The sequence below is a fragment of the Pundamilia nyererei genome, unplaced genomic scaffold, assembly GCF_000239375.1.
Source record: "Pundamilia nyererei isolate P.nyererei 1_Seehausen unplaced genomic scaffold, PunNye1.0 scaffold00083, whole genome shotgun sequence".
Lineage (NCBI taxonomy): Eukaryota > Metazoa > Chordata > Actinopteri > Cichliformes > Cichlidae > Pundamilia > Pundamilia nyererei.
Window position 1 is genome coordinate 1,106,323 of NW_005187484.1, and position 27,913 is coordinate 1,134,235.

Sequence of the window (27,913 nt, forward strand, 5' to 3'; positions counted from 1 at the left end):
GCATGCGCACAGATGCTTGTGTATGCCGATACGCCATTACACCTCATTAAGCAGACATTGTACTGCAGCCATAAGACGGGTGCCACAACAGTCGTTACTCCAAGAGTGATTGAGTGCGAGACGAGGTGCTTTGCCTTCTCGCCGGGGACTGACGCCGAGGCTGTTACAGAACATTTACATAAACATCACCTCCTTCTTACATCTCATTAGCATAGAGAACACATCAACATGTAGCAAGGAGCGGAGGAGGAATGGATAGATAGATAGTTTAAAGGACAGATAAATGGGGAGGGAGGGAGGAAAGAGCAACAAGGAGAGTGTTCTGAGTGACTGGAGATGGGCATATTTAGTAACAGAGGAAACATTTACAGATGCATTGTTAGTTTTTATTTCTCTAACATTGTTTTTTTTTTTTTTTGTGTGTGTGTCTTCGGGGACTAATTTGTCCTGTTAGCTCTTTTCTTCATGCTTGTAACTCCTTTCTCCCTTGTGCTTCCTCTTTATTTTCTACAGCTGCACAATCAGCTACTTTCCAAAATTAGCTAATTCCATCGGAATCACAAAGCCCAGTTGAATTACTTGGGGCTAGGTAAAGCTGTTGGGAACTTTGAGGAAATTAAAAGCCTAAAAGTGTCTCCCATCATCTACCCATGCTGTAAACTACTCAACCACAAATGCATAGTTTGCAGAGAAGAGAAAAACATGGTGATTGCTTGACATTTTCTTGTGCTTTTAAAATAGATTTGACCTATCAAGGCATTCTGCAAGACCTCTAAAGGTGCCTAGAGGTGCCAAGAATATATGAGACCTGGGGGACATTAGAATCTCTGGGGACTTGTTAAACATTGGGCTCCTACAAACAGGTACTCACCCATACTGACTTGGTCATAAGTATTCAGCACCTATGAAGAAACGCGTTGCTTTACTCCTCTTCGTGGCCCCCAATATATCAACCATAAATAGAGGTGGCAGACTTTGTACTTCACAAATCAGTACAAATCAAGTGTATTTGAAGTCTTGTTTTTAAAGCGTTGAGCTGAGGTTTCCAGCCATTGTCCTTATAACCAAAAGGTGAGTTTGATGCTGGAAAGTCATACGAGAATGATTTGACAATCTCAACCACAGCCTAAAGCTTACCTTATTTTGTAGTCTATTCTAGTTCAAGTGGAATTGTACATTTAAATTTAACATGAGTTGGGCAAGTCAGTCAGACTTGAAAATGGTCATTGAGACTATAAAGTAACTGTAAAGTTTTTAATAAGTTGAAGAGTAATGTAGTTGGTTTCTTTGGGGGGTTTTTTAATTTTATTTTGGGTGTACAATTGGATGTCATTTTTGCAGATAGATATACTGGTCATTAGAAAGAATACAGGTTTAATGTACTTTCACATTGGTCATCTGCCGAGCACGTTAATAGGTAACCGTAGCTTGTGAGCACAGCATGATGTCTGAATTATTTTATTTTGCACTTTTGTGTTACGCAGCAAGGTGTATAGAAATCTAAGTTGACATGAGACCAAAAGTTGCGAGGAGCGATTGTGTGAACAGTACAATGCCACCAGCCTCCTTTGACTTTTCTTTTTTAAGATCTAGTCTATATATAGTTATAATATTTTTTTTAAGTAATTGAAGTGGCTCACTGTTTAAGCAAATGACCATCTAGCTAAGTCAAGTATATGTGTCTTCATTTATATTTCTGATAAGGGCAAGCAGTGTTTATAAAAATATACACCAGTTAAATTCAAAGCAGAGCAGTCACTAACCTTTCAAACCAATCTCAAACAGCATTCTCTCATAAATCTTCTCTTATTTCCAGATTGCTTGCATCTTTGTTTCCAGAGTTGGGTATTGTCTCTGGAAGCAGGATAAACTCCACTTGTCCGTGATCACACTGGAATTAGTAGCACAAGTCCATTTCTGTATGTTTGATGTCTGTTTGTCTTTCTATAAAAGTCACTGCACACCATTTTTCACTGTTGTGTACATATCAACTTAGTGTGAACAACAGGTACCCAGAGTCAATCCAAATCTATGCTTTTAATGCCCTCATCTATTCCAGAATAGAGCGTGCCTAAGTCTCTGAAGATCTCACTGTAAAAATGTGGGAGAAAAAATTCCTCTGACTCTGTCATCTGTTCCATATTTTAAACCATTCTGCCTGCAGAAGAGATGATTTTACGTTACAGATGTTGCATCTTCACTCTGTGTTTTATCTTGAACTTGCACATAGCTTATGTAAGAGCCTGCTGGTAGGCTGATGTAATGGGTAGACAGGAGAGGGGTGGCACGGTTTGCATATCTCTAGACTGCAACTTAGACATCTTGGAATGAAAAACTCAAAATATTTTTTTCTTTGTTTTTTTGCCTTATCCCTTTAATCTACGCTGTACAGTGTACAATACTAATGTTGTAGATTTTTTGTTTTGGTAAACTCTACAGTAGAGCAGTCATGGAATGAAAATGACTCTCTTCTACATTTGGATGTCATTAATAGAATGGTTTCCATCCTCTTCTTCAATTTACTTTTGTGTTTGATCTTTATGTAGATTTTATAGCAGGTGTGTTTAGTCCATTTTTTAGAATAAGACACACACACACACCTTCCAGTCCCCTCTGCCGCTAAAGAAGTTAATTTCTACCACTGAGCGTACTCCTCCTTCTCTCTTTAAAAGTTTCCGTTTAAAAAGCTGAATGGTCAGATTTTTCTATCTATATTAATTTTAATCTAATTATGCCAGTGGTCTTAAACACAGCCAGGCATTTCTAATTGAATATCTCCTTACGCATGAAGCTACATAATGAATGTGCGGGCACATACACACACAAAACGAGAACAGGCCTCATTGCCATGACTGTGCAGAATTGAGGCATTAATAGTAGGCTCTTTTACCCTTTCCACCCATATATAGCTGTCACCCTGCATAACAAATGAGCGCCTGATTTGAATAATTGGGTTTTATCTGGTAGCGGTCACAGGGATTCTGCACTTGCAGTGATTTTCATCTTGGATGCATGTACTCATTCTTCCTGCTTCCTGCCCTCATTTTCCACATAATAACACCAGAGATGGAGCAATGTGTTGTTTTTCCTAATATAACATATTTCATATTGCTTTGTTGGTATCATCTGAGAGAGTGGTTTGATTAATTTATCCTTATTACACGTTTCATGCAAGTGTGTGGGCGGTTCTTATGGAGGAAAACACTCATACAGTAGAGTTTTGTAACATTTTCAGGCAGAACAGCAACAGCTCTGGCTGTATAGTCACTGCATAGACTGTTTTATATCTGTGCCCATCCTCATATCAATACATTCAAGTAAATGACTATATATACTATATTTCATTTATTATTTAAAAAGTAAAAAAAATTAAGAAAATGGAAAAATTTAGATCTTTAAAAGATGTCAAATAACTTCAAAGGTATTTCCCAGGTCAGTTGAATTTTCAACAACAACAATCTTTATTTATAGAGCACATTAAAAGCCAGGGGCATGCCAAAGTGCTTTACACAAAACAATAAAACAATAAAATGATTTACACTAAAACATCAGAGTCATATAAGTGTGGGATTATGTTCACAGGTAAAAACCACTAATAGGAATAATCTATAGCACACAGCTATAGCAAAGTAGAACTGTACCATCATACACAGTGATAGAGGACATTGACAGCGCAGGACAACGCAAAACAACCAGACACATTAATAGAACAACTCACTAGAAGCAAGGCGAGAATTTAACTAGTAGAAAAAGCAAGTTCAAACAGATATGTTTTAAGCCGTGATTTAAAAGATTGAATAGAATCAGACGCCCGGATGCCAATCGGGAGACTGTTCCACAGCTCAGGTGCAGCTAGAGCGAACGCTCTTTCAGTCTGCAAAATATTTGTTTAAATTATTGAAAAGAGTACCCAATCCGTTTCTTCAATTAACTCTTGTAGTTTGTCCTAAATTACAGGTACCTTTTTCATTTCCATTAAATTTAGAGAAGGCTTCAACAAAAAATATTTTTTGGAAACAAACATAGAAAAAATAATGGAAAATTTCTGAAAGTATATTTTATGGTGCTAAATTGTTTAGAAAAAACATGGCAGAGATATACTGATACGGCTACTAATCATTTGTAATTATGAGTGACAATTTGCACAAGTGATTCATGTCTTATAGCGAAAAAATAACTGCACAGTCCAGATCACAGCTATTGAACTGTCAAAAGTGAGTTCTCCAAAAAGTCTCAGACTTTGATGTGCTGAAACTACTCTTCTATGCAAACCTTAATCAGTTGCAAGATAACTGAAGATACATGTACTGCCTGTTTCACATCCCGTGCCATTCTGTTTCTTCTTTTTGGGGCTCTCCATGGTGGAAACACTAGTGTACTTAGTGTCATTATCTGGTTTGACTACAGCTTTCAAACAGATGGCCTCGCATTATCTTCAAGCACTCTTTGAAACGATGCATAATTCATAGTGGAATCAGCTGCTCTGTCCCCGAGGCAACGAATCAAACTCCGAACTATAAGATTTCCAACACCATGCTGCCCACTTACATGGCTAATTTGGTTTCACAGACTACATAGAAAAGGTCGATATAGTTTTTGAATGCCTCATTTTAAGCCATCTGTATTTAGATGACAGGGCGGAGTGTTAATGAACTAATTCTAGCAAGCTGCGTGCACAGATCATGGGAACAATGCACAACACTAATGCTAATGTATACAGAGACCAATAAAATGTTACTCAGTAAAACTGTAACACAAACCTGTTGAGAGTTCATTACCATACAGCAAAGTTATTTCTAAGATAATTGTGTGAAAATATTCAAAAGTCATCAGCCTCCAACTTTAAGGGCTAAAAATACCTTTTTGTAATTACGCTCTGTAAAATGTAACTTTTTAAACACCAGGGGGCAGAGTTTTACTAAGGGCTGTGTTGAAACAGTTTATATTTCTTTTCTTAGCTTTCTACCATAGACTTTGCACCATAGCATGTGGTCCAAAGGTGTATTACATAAAAGTATAGGTACAGTACAGTTCTGGTCCCAACACAATCTGTTATTTTAACACATGAAGTCCTAGAAGCTATTTGTTTATATTCTGTTGATAGCTTTTGTTGATTTGGATGGTTTCAAACAGCAATTTACAGAATGTACCTGTGAGCCATGTGTGCCAGTCATGGACCTGCAGTTTTTGACATTTTGTTTGATTGTCTTTCTTTGGATTTCGTGAAACGTCATTTATTTGGAATTTGTCCAATAAGAGACCAAATGTCTCTCACACTGGCTTTTTAAATATCCCTCTTTTATGTACCCCAGACTTATTATTGGCTGGGGTACATTCTTGACCCTTTAGTCTTTTCTTTTAATTTCCTATTATGGCATCTCCATAACATGTTGCAACAAAGTAAACACAAGCGTGTGCGCATACAGTATCTTAATGCCAGAGCTATGAACTAGATGCACTGTGTCTCCAAGGCAACCTAAATTGGTCTCAGCAGGTATGTGGGCATCATGGTTTTTGCTGAGGACAGAGTGAGCAAGTGAGAATGAAAAACAGGGAGAGGGAAGAAAGCATGTGTGTTGGGGGTGGGGGGCAGTGTGGAAAGGAGTGGAAGGCAGGAGATAAGGCTTTGTGAGGGAGAGCAGGAGATGAGAGGTAAAGCTACAGGTTGAATGTGATTAGTAGAAAGCAGCTGCAGGAGGAGGAGGTTAAGGATGAAGGGGGCTGGGGTTGCAGGGTGTGAGTGGGGACAGTGATTGGGAACTAGCATGCTGCTTATTGCATGCCACAGAGAATACACTCAGTAACCAGTCTGCAGGATCTGTGCTTGTGTGCGCATTGCAGAAAAAGCTATTAAGCAATACCAGCACAGGCTGAGCTAACTAAATTACATCTCCAAAAAGGCAAGATTAAACTTTAGGCTAAATGCTCGTACACACACACACACACACACACCCTGAGACACACAGACACACTCTAGTCAATGTAAATGAGTGTTAGTGTCTAGTTATGGCAGAAGGGGTCCAAGAACACAGACGGCCCGTGGGTGAGATGACGCAGACACCTCACCCACACACACAGACACACACATGCTCTGATAACACGTAAATCTAAATATACACATGTACAAAGTCTGTTTCTCAGATTTGTCATATAACTGACTGAAGTGATGGAAAGCAGAGTGTGTCTTTGTGTATGTGCGTTCTGTGTTTGTCACAGCTTTCACCTGCATGTGCGTGTTAGGCTGCTCCTTAAGGTGTTGATTGGGGGATGCGTGGATGTATGTGAGCTGAAGTGCGACTTGGGTGTGTTCTGCATGCATCCTTTTCTCAGTCCCGGCAGCATCTCTTATTCCCCTCCTGTCCTGTCTGACTCTTTCTCCATTTCCCGTGTCCATCACAGAGATGTCACACAAACCTCTACAGGAAACTGAATGGTTGTTTCTTTTTTTTTAGGTTGGTTTCTCAGTGGCTTTTGCAGGATTTCTACTCCCACAGATCTACAGGGCAAGGGGATTCGAAAGTTAGGATTAATAAAAACATTGCTGAGATGCTACAGCTAGCACTTATCCCTAAACACACCTTCTGTTACTTGTTTCCAAAAATAACAGAAAGTACAATACAACTGCAGTTTTATTGTACTATATATATTCTATCAATACAAAGTAGTTTTGGTGACAATGAAGTTACTTTTTTAGTATGATAATACATCTTGCCACAGAGCAAAGAGTTTGAGAGGTTTTATTTATAAAAAACAAATCAATTCAGTGAATCAGTCCCAGTCAAAACTTATGGTGGAAATTGAGGGGGAAGAAAAGATTTATGAGGGTTCCATCCTGTAAAGCGGATCTGTCTTCTGCTGTTCGAGAAATGTGAACCCATCTGCATGGAGATGGTTTTTTTTGAGTCAGTGTAGTCCATGCCTCAAATAATTTAGGCCATTATAAAAGCCAGGTTTGCTATGTTTCATGAATCCAGAACGTTCATCTGTTAAACTAAAATACTTTTAACTTGTTTTGATTTGGTAAAACTTGCATGCCACTAAAGTGAAAGAACGATCCAAGTGTGGTGATTGTAAAAGTTTCTTTTTCTGTTTGCCAGCAGTTGTTTTGTGTCGGTGTCCACATGTGTGACAGCAGACAAGAGATTGCAGTACATATTGTAAATGCCAAAAGATATACATGTGTATTTGTTTTATGTCACTAAGTATGTGGAGTCTGGGCCTTATTTGGACCCTTGTAACACACAAAAGTCACTGAATGCATGAGGGCATGAAGTCTTCACGTTCCACTCCAACAAAAACGTATCTGAATCAAGAAATGACCTGAACTTTGTCACACAGTTACTGTGGGATATGACCCCTTGTTTCAGTTATTGAAGAATTTATACAATTTGTGTGTGTGTGGTTTTTGTTTCTTTCTTTTTTTCTTTAAAAATAAATATTTCTCATATGTCATGGATTAAATAAAGATCAGTAGGTGGCCTGTATAGATGGATAAAGGAAGTAAACGCTGCTCTGACGATTCTATCGAATTTTTTAACCTTTATTTGATGAAAGACAAACATGTTTGCAATCTAAGGAATAACAGTCATTCTTCTTTATTTGTTCCATATTGACAGATCACCAGAAGTCAATGGAGGGCAGATGTAATAAGAGATATGAAGGATAGAGAACCATGGCCTAACATGTCAGGTTTTAAATTAAATAAAGGTTGGGGATTTCCTGTCCATGCTGAAATATTAAAAAAAGTTGAATGCGATAAAGGTCAACCATTAAAATAAAAAAAGTCCAAGTATTTGGAGTGTTACATGAACATTTGTTCTACATGCTGAAGCGTAAAAAGGACCCAGTGCACCCAAGTGTCTTTCCCCTGCAGAGGAGAAATGAGGAACAGAGGACAGGTTTGGAAAAAGGGTGGCGGGGGAGATGTGGCGTGAACAAGAGGCTGTATGAATTATGGTGTGTGCGTGAACATCCTAATGAGTCACTGTCAAACTAATGTTTGGTTCCAGCAATTAGTCATAATTACTAGAAGTGTATGCATGGCTCACACTGAGGATTATACAGTATATTAGCCGTGAATTTCAGTTTCCCGTTGCTTCTAGGTAAGTAAAGCGGATGTGATTGTGCCTCATAACCTGCCTTGTGTGTGCTTTGTGTTTTGGCTTCGTAGTGCCTCTGTTTCAGTGACATTTCTGTTGTGCATTTAATATTCATTGATCAGTGTAGTCTCATTTGTCTTTATCATCTCGCCACGTTGTGTATGAAATCGTATTCTGGACACGGGTTGAATGTGACGTTGTAACCTCTGCTATACATGGCTGCCAGTGGTAACAGTGACAGATTTATTCTCATCCCATGTAACATTTCCAACATGTGGCTTCCACGTCTCAGCTAGCGGAGTTTCCATCCCAGTTTTTTATTTAAAAAGGAAATGGTTTTCAGGTCTAAAAACTCAAGTCAATGCAAAGAAGTCGAAGATTACTCTTTGGTTTCACAGATCTGTCATAAAAGGTATTTGTTATTAAGTTGCACCACAAAGACAAAAGTCTATTCAGAATAGAACATCTCATTTGTCTAGAATTTAAGATGTCTGCCCATGAATTGACTTTTCACAAGTTTGAAAACCTTACAGCCTTGAAATCTAATTAAAGAATTTATCAGAAGCGCATGTCTCCATGAGCAATCTAACGTGCAAACAGTTTCTCATGGAGCCCCTGAAGAAGTGGTCCTCTATTTTATATTTTCATAGTTTTATGAAGAAAAATTCTAAATTGTGTCAAAAAGCAATTCACCTACTTCAAAAGACGGTGTTTCCCATGGCTTGCTTGTTGCTGGACTCTGGGTGGACTTTATATGGATCTTAAATTTAGGAAACTGATGAACTTTTGCCTTTTTGTTTTTTTTAGATTTGTTTTTTTTTTAAATCACTCACCACTAAAGTGTTGTAGCATTTAGGATGAAGTAGTTTTCTGAGCAGACAGCATGTTTACTGGTGCTCAATATTTCAGAAACTGTTGGATGGAAACACAGCAATTATTGCCTAATTTTGAAAAGATTCTGTTTGCCCCGTCCAAATGTTAGTGCCAATCTCTGGGTGATGTAGTCCTAACATGTTACCTTGTTTCCTGCCGTCCCTCTAGTCTGCACGGTTCGCTGTCAGAAGTTCCTGATCTCGCGTGTCGGCGAGGACTGGATCTTCCTCATCCTGCTGGGACTCCTCATGGCCCTGGTCAGCTGGGTGGTGGACTTCTGCATCGCCATCTGCCTACAAGGTAAGCAAGCAAGGGACTGCATTTTTCACCTGTGGGTTTGAGAATGGAGAGTGCCAATAGTAACACAAGCAAGTAATGTACAGACTGTTTTATATTGGGATTAGAGTGGGAAGAGAGAGAAGTTAGTGGGAAGGGGGAGGTGGTAAAGGGGTGAGATGGCAGAGATGGGAAAATATATTGAGTCTATATTTTCAGATAACACTTTTACCCATGTGTACAAACATGAAGTGTAAACGAAGGGAAAATAAGAATTTGAACTAGCATGATATAAGTGCTTTAGAAATGGAGAAAATAAATTATTTCCATATGGCAAAAATAAAGCCTCACTCAACTTATATTCTGGTGTAATTCTCCCATCCATTTTTTTTTTAATACCAAATTTTTCCCAAGGAAATGTAATCAGGAGAAAGACCTTTAGATGTACCAGTGGTTGGGAAGATTTTAAATTCAGGAAGGTGCCATTTGATAAATGCCTGGTAGAGAATGGCAATAAATGGTACTTAAGGGGCTGAAAATAATGGGGGGGGGAAAAAAAAGCTTTAAAACACCTGATGACTTGGTGCTGGACCTTCTTCCAGTTGGACAGCAAGTTTTGCTTAATTAACAGCATAACTTGCAGAACTGTTTGGTGGAAGCTGTGGGAGTTCTAGGTGGTTCTGCAAGTAAATCAGGCCGAAATCAGCAGCCTCTCCAGTTAGTCTTTTATCCTGTTATTTGAGATCAGCTCCACCACATTAGAGAGCAGTTGTCAATTTAGTCTTTGTTCAGCTCTACACCTTTGTGGAGTTTATGCAGCAGAACTGCAGTCGGCGTTTAAAGCAGAACAAGGACATCTCCAACCAGCTGTAGACCACAACAGTGGACTGCAAGACAACAGACTTTTTGGAGAGGCAGCTCAAGGACCGCCGAAACGGTGACCTGGTTATTCCTCCAAGGAAATGGAAAAACACAACAGGAAGGGCTAGAAAAATTAAAATAAGAGTATATTACTTTTTCAATGTGACAGGGTTCTGCTTTATATAGATGGAGACAAATACAAGACATTAAGCTTTTTTTCTTGTGATGAGTTTTGCAGAGTGAAACTCTTTCCAGAGCTTTATCCAGACATCTGCATAATGTGGTAATTAATTAGGAATGGTTTTATTGATCTGTCCCTACAGGACCTTGTAAATAGAAATATTTTACTGAGGATTGAGCCCTGTTGGAAACGAATGCAGATGATAATAATGTGCAGCTTGTGATGTGTGAAACGTCTTTAGAGGAGTAAAACCAAGGAGGTGTAGCAGGCAAAAGTTTGGGGGTAAGAGAGAAGTGAGTAAAAAAAAAAAAAAAAAAAAAAAGGAAGCCAAGAGAGTGGTGGAGGGATTAACTGGGGATTCAAGGTTGATCAAAGGATGGCAGCAAGGATGAATGGAAGGCCTCTTATGACATCTATCATCAAACATGGAGGTAGATTTAGAAACAGAGAAAAAAGATGACGAGGGTGAGGGATTAATCACTAAGTAAACAGTACAGTCCAGGAAGAGGAAGGAAGTCCCTTTAAAACGATTGAAGAAAGTTGTGAGAGCTGATCAGAAACCTCACAGGACTGCGTCTAATTCAAATGGATTTCTCAAACTGTGTGTGTGTGTGTGTGTGTGTGTGTGTGTGTGTGTGTGTGTGCGTGCGTGCATTACGCTCTCAAGAGGATGCTAACCTAGTCTTGTCAATTCCAGTTATGCTGTACAGTTCTCGTAATTGGATCCAGAACATGACTAACTACCTGTCCTGTGCAGAGAAGAACCACACAGCTACACATCTTTCATGTCTTTAAAAATATTTATACAGCCGCTCTCCTGGTTGTGCATTGACTGTGGGCTTGTGTGTGTTCATCAGTTTGTTCTTGTGAAGTTTTATCTTTGACTGTATTCGAAATGAACACATTGTTTCCTGTGGAGTGTGTCTGCAATGCTGTATTCAGTGGATGGTGGCTTTACACGTCTGTCCTGGTTTGTGTCCACAGCACAGAAGTGGATGCACGGTGGTCTGGACAGTAATGTGTTCCTGCAGTACCTGGCCTGGGTCACCTACCCCGTTGTCCTCATCACCTTTTCCGCAGGCTTCACTCAGATCCTTGCTCCACAGGCTGTTGGTATGATTCGTATAAAATAATACTGGTTTGCTAACCACTTGCATTTAACCAATTTAGACCTTGTGAGTGAGTAACCACAAAATAATCAATTAATTTTGCAGGGCCAAAAATAAACAACAGCAAGGATTTTAAATCAAACAGTCAATGTGGCTGAAGTGCAGACTATAAGATTTAAATCAAGGGAGTGAATGTATTGCATTCATTTTTATAAACACCATTGTTTAGAATGTCAAAAGTAATTGGGCAAGTGACTATCAAAGACTTTCATTGCCAGGTGAGGCCTGTTCACTTGTTATTCCATGACAAAAGATCCAGGGTGTTAAACCTGTGTTTTGAAGCTGTTCACTGGAAATCTGAATATGAGATACAAAGAAATGTTGATGCAAGTGAAGGCTATCACTAGGGTGAAAAACCAAAAGGTGAGATGGAACTATTTTAGTCCACATGTGGGTCAAATCTGAACTAGAATGATATAGTGATTGACAACAAATACTAGAAATTTAATGATAGCGACACAATATCACCAGTAGTTTTACTAAAAAAACATTCCTTCAAAACACAGTGTACTACCCCTACTACATAAATAATAGTATAAGCATGTTGTGATTTGATAGACTGAACATTATCGACTGTTGCTAACATAATAGTCTGATAATAATGGTCAGGCTATAATTGGCACCCAAATTCATACAAGTTGCAGCTTTAGAAGTTCTGCCATCCTATAAGAGGGAACATGGTGAGATCTTTTTTTGTGTGAGGTAGAAAAAACACAGATGTGATGTCATGCACTGATCAGAATTTATTGGATCAAAATCTTGTTCATCTTAATTAATATGATTATTAAATTCTTATCAAATAGTTGGATTTCTTCTTAGAGATTTAGTTGTGAATGATAACAGCTTGAAAAATGATGTTCGATTTAAAACAATCAGCTATACGTGCCCACTGTTGTCCTATTACAGGTTCAGGTATTCCAGAAATGAAGACCATCCTGCGTGGAGTCGTCCTAAAAGAATACCTCACCTTCAAAACTTTTGTGGCCAAAGTCATCGGCCTCACCTGTGCCCTGGGCAGTGGCATGCCACTAGGCAAAGAGGTAAAACAAATCTGCTTCACGCACTCTAAATGTACATGTACTGCATGGTGTGTACATACAAATGAATACAAGTAGCTTTCTGAATGGGAATATGCTTTTGAGCTTTTGTGTCTGCCTGCATTAACAATACTAACAGAGAAGTTGAGAATAAGGACTTTGTACTTTAAAGCAGCGGTCCCCAACCTTTTTTTGCGTCACGGACCAGTTTATGCCCGACAATATTTTCACGGACCGGCCTTTAAGGTGTCGCGGATAAATACAACAAAATAAAACCAGTACCGGCACTGAAAAGAAGATTTATTCATAACACACGTGAAGACCCAGGAAAACCAAGTTAACGATAAAAACAATAACAAAATAACGCTGAAAACCGATAAAAACCCTGAAAACCATACATTTCACACTTGAGCCTCAACTCTCGCAGCCCAGTACCAAACGACTCACGGACCGATACCGGTCCGAGGCCCGGGGGTTGGGGACCGCTGCTTTAAAGGCTCCTAGCTAAGCTAACATTTTAATTTAAAAAAATAGGCCATTTTAAAACATTTCTATACCTACTTAGGCAAATTATAAGGTGGAATAAAAAATAAAAGGTGGAATACATTTTTTACTTCTAAAAGGTAAAACAATATCTCATTAATCTGGCCGAGATTGTAGTTACTGGTAGTTTACTAAACTAGGCTAGTTAGCTTTTAGCAAGACTATTCTGTCTGGTGTTATGTTTCTCTCCAATATAATTTTGGTATTGGCTTTACTTTTGTTTGTTGTTTCAGTTGTATAACAAATTAATTCTTAAGGGTTTAGAGCAAAATTGAGCTTTCTATTTCTATAAACTGGAAAAAGTAAGTTGTTAACTATTGCTTTAACTATGGTCAGTTATCACTTTAGCTGTTGATAATTTATAGACTAAAAGTCTTACCTTAAGAGTTCAGAGAAGTACTAATAATATTCTGCATGAGGAAAAACCTGCTCTCGTTGGAAATTCCATGCTATTGCAGTCTCTGTAGGTTGTTACTATTGTTTTGTGGAACTGGTCATACAGCATTGTGTAAAAGTCTTGAGCTACCTCTCATTTCTTTATATTTTGCTTCCAAGGAGCTAAACATTCTTATAATTTTTAAAGTGGTCATAAGCAATAGTTCTCTAGCTTTCTGACGATCTTTCAAATATTATCTTTGGAAATTCGCTGGTTTTTCACTCATTTTCTTTCCAGTCCTGATAATGGACTAGTTTCATAGGAATATTTTTTTTGATTGCTAAGCTGCTGACTTATGAATCATTCAATTAAAAAAAATGCTCTTAACCCAAGGGATAAACTAGTGTTCTGTCTACACATAACAGACATGACATAACTGTATGTGTGTGTTGGCACTTTATTACTAGTAGCCTGCCACAAAAACATTTAATTTGTTCCCATTTCTTTAGTTGAATCTATGAAAAATGCCAAAGGTAACACAGTTTGTCAGACATAAAATATAATTTTTGCTCCAGGTAATTTCTAAAGCATGGTGTGCAGTGTGTCCTTAAAAAATTGGTGAAGGACAAAAGAAATGGCAGGCCTAACAAAACTACCTGATAAACAGTATCTGAAAGTCATGTCTTAAGACATAGGAAAAAATCCTCTGACACAGGACCTGAGAGATGCATCTGGCCCTTCAATTGATCCAACTAACATTCACTGAAGCCTCATCTGAAGTGGTCTCAGTAGAAGAGTGGCAGTCAAGAGGCTATTCTTAAAGAAGGGAAACAGAGAGAAAAGGCTGACATATGCCAGATTTAACAAGAACTTAACTGAAAGTCAGTGGTAACTGGTCTGTTATGGTTAGGGGCTGCATTGCAGCCAGTGATCTTGGGGATTTTGACATTTGGTGGAGTCCTCACAGCTTATACCTCAACATTATTGAAGCAGTGAGGGATCATCTTCAGAGAGAGTGAAATAAAAGTCACCCAGCATTTAAAGAAGAGCTTTGATTGTCATTCAAGAAGCCTGGAGAACTATTCCTGAAGACCGCTTAAAGAAATGACAAGAAAGCTTGGTGGACAAATACATGTATTATATGTATGTTTGCACAGAGTGAAGACTAACAGTTTCTAGTAAGATGGGTTAAGATGTCAAATTTGTTTTGAACAGAAGTACAGTTAGTATGTTTTTTCTGTGTAGGACAGAAACAGACAGCCATGTCTTTATTGCTACCTTTATGAGACACAATCTAGTTTCTCTTTTTACTTTTCAGCGAAACCCAAGCGCTGACCCACATTCTGCTTTTGATGTTTACTAGCACAGTTTCAGTGATTCACAGCATTAAACCTTTGTGTTGTGATACAGAGCCTTCGCTAGCAGCTGGGCCCTTTCAGCTTTGAATGCCGGCTTTTACAACATTCAAAATAAACATTAAGCATCGCTTCAGAAGACGAGCTTCCACTCAAATCATTACTGGTTGTCAGAAACCCACGTAGGTCACAGTAAGGTGTCTGAACAGTGGTAGGGTGTGTTGTGAAACGACTTGCCTTAAATCTCTCTGTATATTCACATACTACAGCACATGAACCTTTGGCTGCTCATTCACATCCCTGCATCATCCCTTGGGTTCAGGTGACGGAAAGTAGGAAGGTACAGGGATGTTTTCTGATCCAGCTGGGAGAGAGAAGGCTGTTTTTCTGGGAATATTTACATCCCTTTACTTCACGATGCAGATGTTGTTTATATCGCTGAGTATTTTTCAGGTTTTTTGTAGCAAAAACAGATCAGGTGTCAACTCAGCTTTTTGGAAATGCATTTGGTTAACTTTTTGTTTGTTTTGTTTTAAATGCTCTGGTACTTCTTCGTGAAGCACTTTGTGATCTTTGTCTTGAAAGGTGCTATAGAAATAAAATTTCACTTACTTACGGTTTTTCCTACACCCACAAAAGACAGCCTTGCCTGAAGACATTCTTGCAGGAAAACACTGTTTCCTAACACTTGTGCACACAAACAGCCCTCAGGCCCTTCTGGTTACACAGCACTGCAGCAACACCCAGCGTTTAGATTCAGAGCAGGCCTCTCGCTGCCTTTTAAATTGAGCATCACTTTTCTGCTGCTCTCACTTTTAATCCTGTTAGTTCCACTTTGAACCTCATACTCTGAATGTTAATATTCCCGCTGACTTTCTCCCTGTTGATGTGTTTTCAAAGAGTTGTGTTGTCTTGTGTGACTGACTCACAATAAACACGAGCCCAGAGTGCTCCTTAATTTGTAATTTTTTTTTTTTAACCTGATTTCTGTCTGCGTTATTCCTCCTGTCAGGGTCCCTTTGTGCACATCGCCAGTCTGTGTGCAGCTCTCCTCAGCAAGTTTATGTCTCTGTTTGGAGGAATCTATGAGGTAAGGCTAACACTTATTAATATAACACAAAAAAGTCATCTTTTATATAATCTTAAACATCTACTGTTACTTTATTGTAATCATTTTAATATTTTACTTTTATTTTCAAGCTAAAATCTCACATTGTTGGTCTGAACTGTCCTGATGCCATAATCCAGATGTGATCTTGATATTCCCATTAAAGCTTTAGCTGGGATTCTCCTTTCAGGCTGTATGCATACCCTACCTTACTGGTGAATGTACTCAGCAGTTAAGCCAAGCCAAAAAGCACTACATATTCACTTTATATGATATTTATTATTGACTTTTTACATTAGTTGGTTGCACATGGAAAAAAAAAGGTATGAGGGTAGTTCACCATTCTTATAAATATTGTGGGAAAATTGTATACTTACGCATCATATGATCTCATCGTTGCTGGCAAAGACTCCAGTTTAATGCTCTTTGAAGAACAGACTGTATGCCGTCAAACACCGATCATCTCCAGTCTCCAGTACCATTTGTGAACAGCACTGAGACTCCGATAGACATTAGAAATGAGGTTTTTGTTGAATGTTGTTAAAGTTCAGAGCCACAGTCTGGGCTTTGGCACCAACATACCCAAATTAGTGATTTGCTGAGGGTTTCCTCTTTGACTTTCATGAGGCGTACAACCAAATCAGTGGCTGGAAATGTGAGGAAGTAAATTGTCTGAAAGGATCTTCCAACACTGTCCTTACGTTGGATTAAAAATATCAGCTCCATAGCCTGAAACTATACTTAGTTGTGTGCTGGAGCACTGGATTTCAGCATTGGCAATCAAAAACATTCGCTTACCTTCCTAATGCAGGACTTGCAGCCATTTGCGTGTGTATTAGTCCACGCAAACCAGCAGCACACAGCTCGACATTGATTCCCTGTGTGGTTGAAAACTAAACGATAAACAGAAAACAGAAGCACAAAAAAATCAAAGATAAAATACAAAAACAGCATGAAAAGCACAGCCTGGTGGCCCACCTTCGGGAACGAAAACCAAGTTTTTAGTGGGCACATCCCGTTTCAGTTCTTTTATGTTAACTTCACTCATTTCCACGACTGGATGAACGACCAAAAGTGGCACAAGCAGTAGTCCACAGACTGGTTGTCTGTGTCACTGCCCCCTGGTGATAGTAAACAGCTACAACGTTTGTCATTTGGTGTCGTTTCTTGGATTGGATGAACTGTTGTCTCAGCACAGAACATGAGACCAGGAGTGATGCTTAATTTTCTGCTGTGGCTGACAGGGTGAAGGTGGGTTACAAAGCCGCTTGCAGGATTGTTGCACCTGTGGGCTGGCTAAATCAGTTTTAATGCCTTTCCCAATGTAAGAATTGCCATTTGGATGTTTAGAAGAGTATCAAATGGCACAGGCAATGAGCTCACTGGCCATGATTGTGGCTGAGCCTGCCTGAACCAATGCTATGACTGATGGTCAGTAAAAGCTTATTTTTAGAAGATCAAAGGCAGGAATGTTGCAAACTATTTAATCAGTTTTCCCTCAATTTGTTTGATTGACGTGTTTGAATGGCGGGGCGCTGTGGACACCCAAGTTTGTGATTGCGTAGAATTTTCAAATTAATACCATGGTTGCATCTACTGAAAACCTCTGTTAAGTTTAAATCTCAGTGACTGGTGATTGGTAAGAACTTGACGCAGTTTTTAAGCAAAACTGTATCCAAGTTCAAGACCATATTCATTTGTTGTTTTGGTTGTTATTTATTTAAGGCTATTTTTTTAATTTTCACAAGAATTACTAGTTCGCCCAACAATCAGACTATTCCCTGTGAGCAGGCATTTAGTAACTGTGGGGAGGAAAAGCTCCCTTCTAAAGGGAAGAAACCTCCGACAGAACCAGGCGCAGGAAAGGACAGCCATCTGCCGCAACTGGTTGGGGTTGGGGGAGTGAAAATTAAAAAAAAAAAAAAAAGCCAAAGTGATAATTATTGGAGCAGCTAAATTAATTTTTGCAGTATAATTTGCTGGTAATATCCTTTTCCAACCCAGTTTGTGTTTTTGTCACTTTTGCCCAGGGTCAAAGAAGCAATGCTGGAGATTGCTACTGTGTGGTCTTTCAGTGTCAATACACGGGAGCACCTCTTAGAGAGGCCAGGGTTGAAAAAGGGATACTGGAGACCCTCTGAGGGTGTTATGTGCTGGTGTGCATCCAAGGCCAACATCTATTTAATTCTAATCTGACAATCCATTCTATACTCAGCTGACCTGTGAAATGTACAAATATATATGATTATGGAATTTGTATAAAATGTTTCTTATTCTTGAGATTGAAATTGTATTTTCATTTCATTGATAGCAAATGTTTAAACTACAGTTCTATCTAGGTAAAAAACAGAAGTGAAATCAAAATAAAATTTTAGAATAGGCCTGATCAGAATATCAGATATACACTAGATGAAAAACTCTCTTTTCCAAGTACTTGCTAGAATTGTACCAAATAGACAATAAGCCTTGGTTTCTACTTAACCAAATACATACATACCCGAATTAATTAGCATAGCGTTAGTACATTTTTAATTCCCGAGATTATGAAAACCGATCAAACTGATCAAACGTTTGAACAAAACGTGTGATGTTCACATGAAAGACCACCTTATACAGTGCTTACAGCGGAAATGATGAGGGACAAAATCTGTGCTGCCTGTTATATGAAGAGTCTGAAATTTTAAACAAATATGTGGCTGAATTATACAAACATAGTGAAAGTCTTAGTGTACCCCTGTATGTTGGCACAGACTGTGCCCCTGCTGAGCTGCAGCAGAGGATCAGTAACACAAGAGAGAATCTTTTTTTTTTCTTTTCTTTTAAAAAAAACCCCAAAAAAACTAACTTTACAAGATACCCCCTTGATCCGACTTATCCGAAGATTCTGGGGCCGTGTTGCACATAAATAAGCGTATTCCTAAATGTTTACAAAAACTAAAAGATTCAACATTTTTGCACCTGCATCTGTGTTAATGTGGGCATTCAAAGCTAAATAGATATGAAAATATAAATGAACCCCCTTAAAGTTACTATTGTGTTTCTGAAGGAGACCTAATAGATGCATTTCTGGTTAGACGTACCAACTGCTTTGACATTAAGATGGAATCAGAAAATTGAAAATTTGAGTTCTAGAGGGGGATTTTAGTTGGAGTTTAGGAATGACAAGCAAACAATAGCGAGTTAGTTTAAAGTATATACATGAATTTCTCATCCAGAACTAAATGCCCACTATATGTGAGTATAGACTCAAAATGCAACTGTATGAATGTAACTTATGCAATCTAGAGTTGGTGGATCTGCAATTAAATTTGTAATTACTGGCACATGGATTTGTGAGATTTAAGTCTATTTACTCTAAGATGCAAATTAATGCATAGTATGTATGGGTCTTTCAGTGTAGGCAGGGAATTTATGGAGGGCAGTTTCAGTTGTTCAGAACAGTTCACAAAAGCAACTTTGCAATATCTTGAGCCAACCCTTGCAAAATCCCCAGGTCAGGGAAAAGTGCAGGAAATAAAACTAAACAAAAGCTAAGAGATTACGAACACAGCGGAAGGAGGGGGTGCTGACATTTCTTTTCTTTTTTTTTTTTCAAGCTGTTTGAGTTTGAAGTAACAAAAAAAGAGAGCAGAAGGCCTGAAAGAAAGGGTAATGATGAAGAGAAATGGGGAAGGAAGAACAAAAAGAATATTTGAGGGTGAAGACCAGAGCTGGAACTTATTTCCAGCAGGGTTGGTGGATTTTTGGGATGCTGAAGCCTGCAGCTTTTTTCTTTTTAATTACTTTTTATGGAGCACATAGGCTCAACATAGAGCTATTAGTTGTTAGTTAGTTTCTAACTTTTTGTCCCTCTGTTATTTGGGCAGTTAAAAAGTTCAGGGTTTTTTTCTTCTTTTGTCTTCAGGAATTGCTCTCTTGCAGCTCATGTATAGTCAACAACCACTTATATCCTGTTTTTTTGAGGTTTGAATCACTTTTATTTGTACACAAATACATCTTTTCATCGTTTCTTCCCAGAAACGTATTCATTGATTGAGATGGACATTTTGGAAGCGCTAATGAGAATAGGGAGAAGAAGAAAAAAAAAAAAGTCAGATGGAAATTACGCTGAGTGTGTATCCATTGGGAGAGGAAGCTGGGAGCTGAAGGAAATCAGAAAAACCTTTGACTTTTTGTTTTTCTCGTGAGATGTGAGCATGTCCGTTGGGGGGGTGAAAAGTTGAGAAGTTGAAGAAAGTACAAAACAAAGCTGGTGTACTGGGAAAAGGCTCTACGCTGTAGCCACTATATCCCTACTCCGCATTAAGCTAAAGGTAAACACTGTATTGCCACTACAAATATCAGATAATGTTTTGCTGACCCATCCAGCCACCTGGACCTACTCGCTACATGGACTTTATTGCTCTATAATGATGCCACCCAAAGTCTCTCTTCACACTATATACACGTCAAAGTCCCTGTGATTGCTTTGCCCCGTGTTGTAGTTCATCCTGGTAGATTGTACACTTTTTCAAGATTATTGAGAACTGCTGACCAAATCCTTCTAGCTTTCCCGAGGTCCAGATTAAAGCAAAAAAGGAATCAGGCCTTTGCTGTGGCTGTGCTGTGGAACAAACTGCCCCTTCACATCAGGACCTCCCCAACATCAAAAACCCACTTTCATTCTCTAGCTTTTAAATCGGAATGAGTTCTGTTACTTTTATTTTTTATTTCTTACTCAGGTTTTCTCGTTTTGTTTCTTTTGTTAAATTCTTGCCCTATGCTTTTATGTCATTTGATGATTTTAGATGCACAGCACCTTGGTCAACAGCTTTTGTTGTGCTGTAGAAATAAACTTGACTTTGACTTTGTTAGAAAAAGTTGTCATGCAGGCCGGCTAACTTCTTCCAAAATAAGTTTTTGTCCAAAAAGACTCGTGCAACGCTATCCTAGAAGGAAGAGTCGTGCAGTTGGTGCATAGATTTGACCTTTTGAAATGTCTTTCTGAGAATATATAACACACCGTGCAGCCAAAAGATAGTTTTAATGCTAACTGTTGTGAATAAAAAATGTACTAGAGTCCATTTAAATTCGCATTTCATTATCTGATTTCACTTCAGGTGAAGATGAAAAGTAGTAAAAATGCTCTTTGCTTTTGCGTATGTCCGTATACGTGAAAACAAACAGTTCCAGTCTGTTCTGACTTTTACATCCAGCCAATTTAAATGTAGCAGCAGTAATTAGTTTACAACCGTCATTCAATGCATTCTGCCCCTCCACGCCATTATTTTCCCTCTCGTACCGCTATTTATTTTTCTGTTAAATTTTCCATCTGCCTCTCTTCCTTTATATTAGTCTCTTCTGAAAACCCTATCATGGGCCTCATTAAATAGTCTACCTGTAACCCTCTGTTATTCCATCCTGCTCTCCATCCCTCCAGAGTGTTGTCACGCATTTTATGGCATATTAATGCTGAGTGTGTATTTGCCTGTGTGGATGTGTGAAGAGTCCCTTTGCAGCAGTATCTGGTCCTCTCTAGTGGTTGAAGTACAGTATGCTAATGCAACCTGCAGGCTGTAAAAATTACCTTTCTATTTCAGAGTGCCATACTTTAAAAAACAAAAAAAACAACAGCGTTTTCTTTTTTGCACTTCATATTTTTCCCATACACATTGAGTACTCTTGTTTGAATACAGCTGGCATTTGATTAGATATTATAAGATAAAATGCATTTTACTTGAGCTGTAAATGTCAGCGGAGGAAATGTTGAGTTTAATGCTAAAACACCGGGGACTCGGTTTCTTGAGTCTTGTAGCATCACACAGCGAGTTTAGGCAGTAATGAAAAAGACTCTTGCATTTGTTCTTTGCTAGCTTAACTTGTGTCTCTTACTCCCATGCTTCCTGTAGGAGCCCGGTGTTACAGGGATTAAGGTAATTCAGCTGCAAAATTCCCAGCATGAACATTCCTTCATCCCTACAGCTAAAGTCAAACTGATTTACTGAGCTCCATTTGTTACTTATTCCACTATCCAGTCTACAAAACATGCTTTAAGTAGTGCTGTCAGCATTGATCTCGTTAAAATGACGCTAATACCATAACCGCATTAACGCCGCAAATCTCCATTAACGAGTTAGCGCAGATCGCCCCGTGCATGGGGCTGAACGCTAACGCATTCATGCAATAATGCGCTAACGCGTTGACGGCGTGCTGTTTTAACAAGATTAGCGCTGACAGCACTAGTTTTAAGCCTAGAAATAAAGTTTTTTCCCCATTTGTTTCACCTTAAAATTATTAGTCAGGCTCCATTAAAAGATTTTTTTTTTTATTTCTTATGTAAGCCCATACATACATGCATAACCCACTGTTCAAATACAGTTAAAGACTAAAAGAAAGGAGAAAGAGAAGAGCAAAAACACACTCTCTTTTATTAGCATTTGTAAAGCTTTATCAAAGCCACTGTGTGTACTATTCATACCCAACAATATTTGAGTCTAGTGAAAATGAACTGAGAATTTACTTTATCTGCATTTATTATTTATGATTTATTAGAAATAAAAACAGCAAGTCTGTTCTTCTTTAAGTACTTTAGTGGAACTTTAGTTTTACTTCAGATTTGTCTAGAAGTCGATTGGAGGCCACTTGGTCTGTAATGGCCAAACAGAACACTGTGGATTGGGAAATGTCCAAGAACACAAAGGTAACTCCAGCAGATTTTTAGAAGTCCTCCAAAAGATGGAGAACTTGCAAAACAGAGGACCATCTTGTATCATCAGTCATGGTAGAGCTGCTCCATAGACCTCTCTCAGTATACAGTAGGGCAAAGGATAGTTCACTCAGAGTACTTTAAGCGAGTCCATTAGGGAGGAGATCATCTGTTCTGACGAGACAATAGTGGAACTGTTTGGGGAGAAATCCAGGCATAATGTGTAGCGCATCACCGCAGCTGTTATAGTGAAGCATGGCGGTATTGGCATCATGCCTTTGAGTTGCAGGAAGGATGAATGAAGCCAAAACATCTAAAAAACTAATTTCTACTTTATCCTTTTTATGTCTTTGAAAGTAGATTGAATTTGTTTGAATCTACAGGTAAACTGAATTTTATCAGTTTAAAATAAAATCTGTGACAACGGAGATAAGCAGTAACTTTCTGAACTTGGAGTAACTAAGCCTCATGCATGCATGGTTTCTTCTAAATGTTCAAAAAATGTTTGATAGACTGAAAAACGTTTTTTTTCAGTGGGTTTTTTTTTGTGTATGTTTTGGTGGGATAACAGGAGAAATGAGACAAACAAAATAAAGACAACAAAAATCTGCATCAGAGAAAGTTGCATGTGCAATCCTGGAATCTGCTCAGAATAATTCACAATTCATAATCCATGCATCCCTACTTGTCATTCACAGAGGAAAATTCTCTGAAGTTTCCTTTGTTTTACTAAATATTAAGCCTTACACGCACCTTCTCGTCCACACCAACTTTTCCACATAAAATATTCTGTTGTGAAAGTAAAACACGCAGTAACTTTCCTTTACCACTGCCATGCTGCTTGAAGGACATCGGTCTCATAGGAATGAAGGTAAATAAGACCAGAAGTGTCAAAAAGAAAGGAAAAAAACCTCCATTCCCATAATGCACCACAGTCCATCCCGCGCTCATGCAGCATGATTGTCCCTTTCCCACTGTCTTTCTGACTGTCTTACGACACAGCTCATTATATGATCCTTCATTAATATTATTACTGTTTAATTTAAAATATAAAAAATGATTTTCATATATCCATGGTATTTTTTTTTAATATTTTTTGACTTTTTTTGTTTTTAAGACATCCAATTTGTTTTGTACTCATTTGAAATTCAATTTTGCTTTGATTTAGGAATATTTTACTTTGCTTGTTAATTGTTGATTATTATTGTTGTTGTTGTTGTTGTTATGAGTAGGAGGAGGAGGGGTTTTTTTTGTTTTTTTTAGTTGATAAAAAAATAAATTTAAGCAAACCTTTTTCACTTCATCATTATGGAGCATGTATATGGAGGGTGTAGGTGAAACCATTTTGGAATAATGCTGTGACATGACAAAAATGTGGAACAAATGAAACACAGAATCCTTTCCGGATGCTTTTTTTTTTTTTGCTTAGGTGTCTTATTAAAAGTGTGTCATAGAAAAAATGTAATGAATTGACTCACTTCTTTCCTTTTCGCTTTTGTTGTTGTTGTTGTGGTTGCTGTTGAATGACTGCTGGTGACTGAAATCTAACCACTGTGTGGTTTCAGAATGAGTCGAGGAACATAGAGATGCTGGCAGCAGCCTGTGCCGTGGGAGTTGGTTGCTGTTTCGCTGCCCCCATAGGAGGTGAGTCTAAAGCAAACGTGATGTAGTACCTGAAGCCTGTGGCACTCTGTAATGAGCTAAATGTGTAAGCACTGTATAACTTTTACAATGTGTAACCCACTTAACATATAATGGGCTGCATGTTGCTGAAATGGATGGAGCAATCAGTGCTGTTTCATGGGAGATGTTTTTTTGCGGAGGTATTCTCTTTCTGTACACCCTCGTATCATCTCATGTTAAATTTAGAGCCCTGGTACAGCCTTGGAGCACACTACACGCCTTTGTATCAGTGACATAATTTATTTAGCTTCTAGCTGGTTTTTCTTCAGCCTGTGCTTCCACCCCACCATGAATTCATCTTGCTAAGCCTGAGCTAACTGAGGTAAATGACATTTCCAAAAATGGAGATCATGTCTGAATACAGACGCTGGCGAACAAATTCATCTGTGTGTAATGCAAGGAAATGTTGTTGTTACTTGAGTGTTACATGAAGGACTGCATGTCAAGAGAAGTCCATTTCACTTGTTTGTGCATTTTTTAAATGTCAGTGCTCATGCCTTGTGGTGTTTGTGTGTTTAAGGTGTGCTGTTCAGTATTGAAGTAACTTCCACATTCTTTGCTGTGAGGAACTATTGGAGGGGCTTCTTTGCTGCCACTTTCAGTGCCTTCATCTTCAGGGTATTAGCTGTTTGGAACAGAGATGAAGGTAAGACTGATGTGTTCATTGTACTTAGTATAAGACAGTATAAGCACTTTATTAGGAACACTTAGTCCAGCACAATCAAATCCATTTTTGTAGTAGCTAGTGGCATGTTCAGTGTCTTTTGTTTTTGAGGGGCAAAAAAATCAGATAAAAGTCGTATCAAAGCAAGAGTGGCCTTAAAGTTGGTTCAAACAGTGGATAAACTGAGGGGCTTCACCAAGGCTCGGTTTAAGATCGATAAGGAACGAGCTGTGAGTCATGCAGTTAGAATTCAAATATAAGGCTGGAAATGATCAGAGTGAGTCCACTTTAAGGTCCAATGTTTTAGTGGTTTGGAGACGGGGACCAGGTCTGCAAGCGCTGAGCCATCACGTCATGTCTTCACAGCAACTTTTGTGAATTAAGACAGTGAAAAAGCAACAATAAGATGGAGTCAGTCTGCTATGAATTTGGGATTGAATGGTCCAAATTTTTCAATTTCATGCAGTCTTTTGTGATATAATTTTTTAGCATATAACATACAATATAATAGCAAATAATTTCTAGCATATAACCCTTTTTAAAATATGCTTTAATTGACACTGTAATCCAGAAAAGCAGAAATCAATTTATAAACAAAGATTTATACTTCCAAAGTGAAACTGTGAAAAATTGCAGGACTTTTAATAAATAAATGTCCAGGTGTTATACAGGATGTCCAGTTTTGGCGCACCTTGGACACCATATACGAGTAGAATTTCTGCTGTTTTTTTAAACAGCAGAAATGATTTAACTTCATTACCATGCTTAGAAATGCCTGTCTTTTGAATATTTTTGAAGAATTAACCACACATTCCCAGTCAGCGGGCCCTTTCTGTCCTGCACCCTGGTGAGTTTAAATGGCCTCTTGCGATTTAAACTCTGAGGGGCTGTAGCCTAGGCCTCTATTGGCCAATTTGCATGATTGACACCTCTTTTTAATCGGTTGAGCCAATAGAATCACAGTGACATTTTTGTGGTCTTCTTTTGCAGCTTGTCTAGTGAATTTTGGTTGGAGCATGGTGAAACTTGGTGTTTTGGAATGCGTGAGAGAGCCCTGCAAGCAAACTAGCCATTGTTTTCATGGCTACCTGAAGTCTGGAGATTTCTTGGCTCGGTTGTGTGTGTTTAGCGGACTTTTGCGCATTTAAGTAACTGTTCTTTTAATCATTGCTTGTTTTCGCTGTGTTTGGTGGTTGTAGAAATGGTTTATATGAGGATTTAGCTGAGATACTAAGGTTTCTGTGGATGTTGATATTTGCAGGTTTGGCTCTTGGAGTGTTACATACCTCTTGAGCCTGGGGGCAATGGGGTTTTTAATCTGTGTATAAATGAAGCTCTGTCATTATTTTACTAGTTACATGTGTGCAAGTCTAAATAATATACTGAGTAAAGGACAAAGACTTGCTGCAACACTGGAGGTGCTAAAAATAGAATTTTCATCCTACCAAAACAGTAAACTGAGAAGTTCTCAGTGGCAGGCGTCCAAACTTCTTTGGGATTTCCAGGATCCTGTTAGTGGTTTAATTTTTCCCAGCCTTTTCTCCCACCAGTTGTTTAATGTGGTCAGGTTTTGTGAGGTTTGGAGTTTTGGGGCGATCGTGGTTCAAGAGTTGGGAGTTCGCCTTGTAATCGGAAGGTTGCCGGTTCGAGCCCTGGCTTGGACAGTCTCGGTCGTTGTGTCCTTGGGCAAGACACCACCCGTTGCCTACTGGTGGTGGTCAGAGGGCCCGGTGGCGCCAGTGTCTGGCAGCCTCGCCTCTGTCAGTGCGCCCCAGGGTGGCTGTGGCTACAATGTAGCTTGCCATCACCAGTATGTGAATGTGTGTGTGAATGGGTGTGACTGGATGTGTAAAGCGCTTTGGGGTCCTTTAGGACTAGTAAGGCGCTATACAAATACAGGCCATTTACCATTTTTTGGTCATCACCTCCACAGTAAGCTGAAGTTTTCCTTTTTACTCCTTCCATCAGTCAGATCAGTCAGTGATGCATCAGTAGCTTTAATATATTTTATTTATTGCCCTATATGTGTTTAGAAGACCTGTTTTTAACCTCGCTTAATGACTTTGAGGTCTGTTCAGTGATACAGTGGCTTGTCCTCTCTCTCTTTCTCCAGAGACCATCACAGCTCTGTTTAAAACCCGCTTCCGATTAGACTTTCCCTTTGACCTCCAGGAGCTTCCTGCCTTCGCTGTCATTGGGTAAGTTGGTTAAGATGCTGAAGTTGGTTTCAATTCAATTCAATTTTATTTATATAGCACCAAATCACAACAGCAGTTGCCTAAAGGCGCTTTATATTGCACAGTAGATTGTACAATAATAGATACAGAGAAAAACCCAACAATCATATGACTCCCTATGAGCAAGCACTTTGGCGACAGTGGGAAGAAAAAAACTCCCTTTTAACAGGAAGAAACCTCCGGCAGAACCAGGCTCAGGGAGGAGCGGGGCCATCTGATGTGACCGGTTGGGTGAGAGAAAGAAGACAGGATAAAGACATGCTGTGGAAGAGAGACAGAGTTTAAAAAAAACAACAACTCATCAATTAGACATTACCCAGCAGGTCCGTACTGTAAATAAGACCAAGCCTAAATGAATAAAAAGCTGATTGTCAACCAATATTAGTAAGAAAATGGAAACTAGCTTGTTTCACAAAAAAATTCAAATAAATTCATCCACTCTGAGTCAGTTTTGTCCACCTGGTTGCGCTGACAGGTATTCCCATTTATTATGATTGCCTCATAAATTCAGACATTATTCAGGAGATCCACTTACTGTAGCTTGTGAAGGTGTTACCTCAGGGTGGACTGCGTGAATCACCTAACATGGATTATTCAGCTTGCAACAGTTGCCAGCGCACTGAGGGACGTCTTATTTTATCCTGTCCTAGCCTGAGGGCTCTTCTGTGCCTGTGAAAGAGACCACGGGCTCCTAGAAGGAAGCTGGTTGAGAGTTTGGAGGGGGTGCTCTTGCTCCATACTCTGTCCTTCTTTTTCAGATGAAAGC

At 38.9% G+C, this 27,913-nt stretch overlaps 1 protein-coding gene across 1 annotated transcript in view; it reads left to right on the top strand.

Moving 5' to 3' along the window:
• clcn2c (chloride channel 2c) overlaps positions 1–27,913 on the top strand; it is a 170,781-nt gene that overhangs the window by 67,779 nt on the left and 75,089 nt on the right. Inside the window, exons 4-10 of the mRNA XM_013912200.1 lie at positions 9,141–9,272; positions 11,275–11,403; positions 12,366–12,499; positions 15,783–15,860; positions 24,129–24,207; positions 24,767–24,892; positions 27,024–27,108. Coding sequence (XP_013767654.1) covers positions 9,141–9,272; positions 11,275–11,403; positions 12,366–12,499; positions 15,783–15,860; positions 24,129–24,207; positions 24,767–24,892; positions 27,024–27,108 — 763 coding nt within the window. The remainder of the gene's footprint in view (positions 1–9,140; positions 9,273–11,274; positions 11,404–12,365; positions 12,500–15,782; positions 15,861–24,128; positions 24,208–24,766; positions 24,893–27,023; positions 27,109–27,913) is intronic.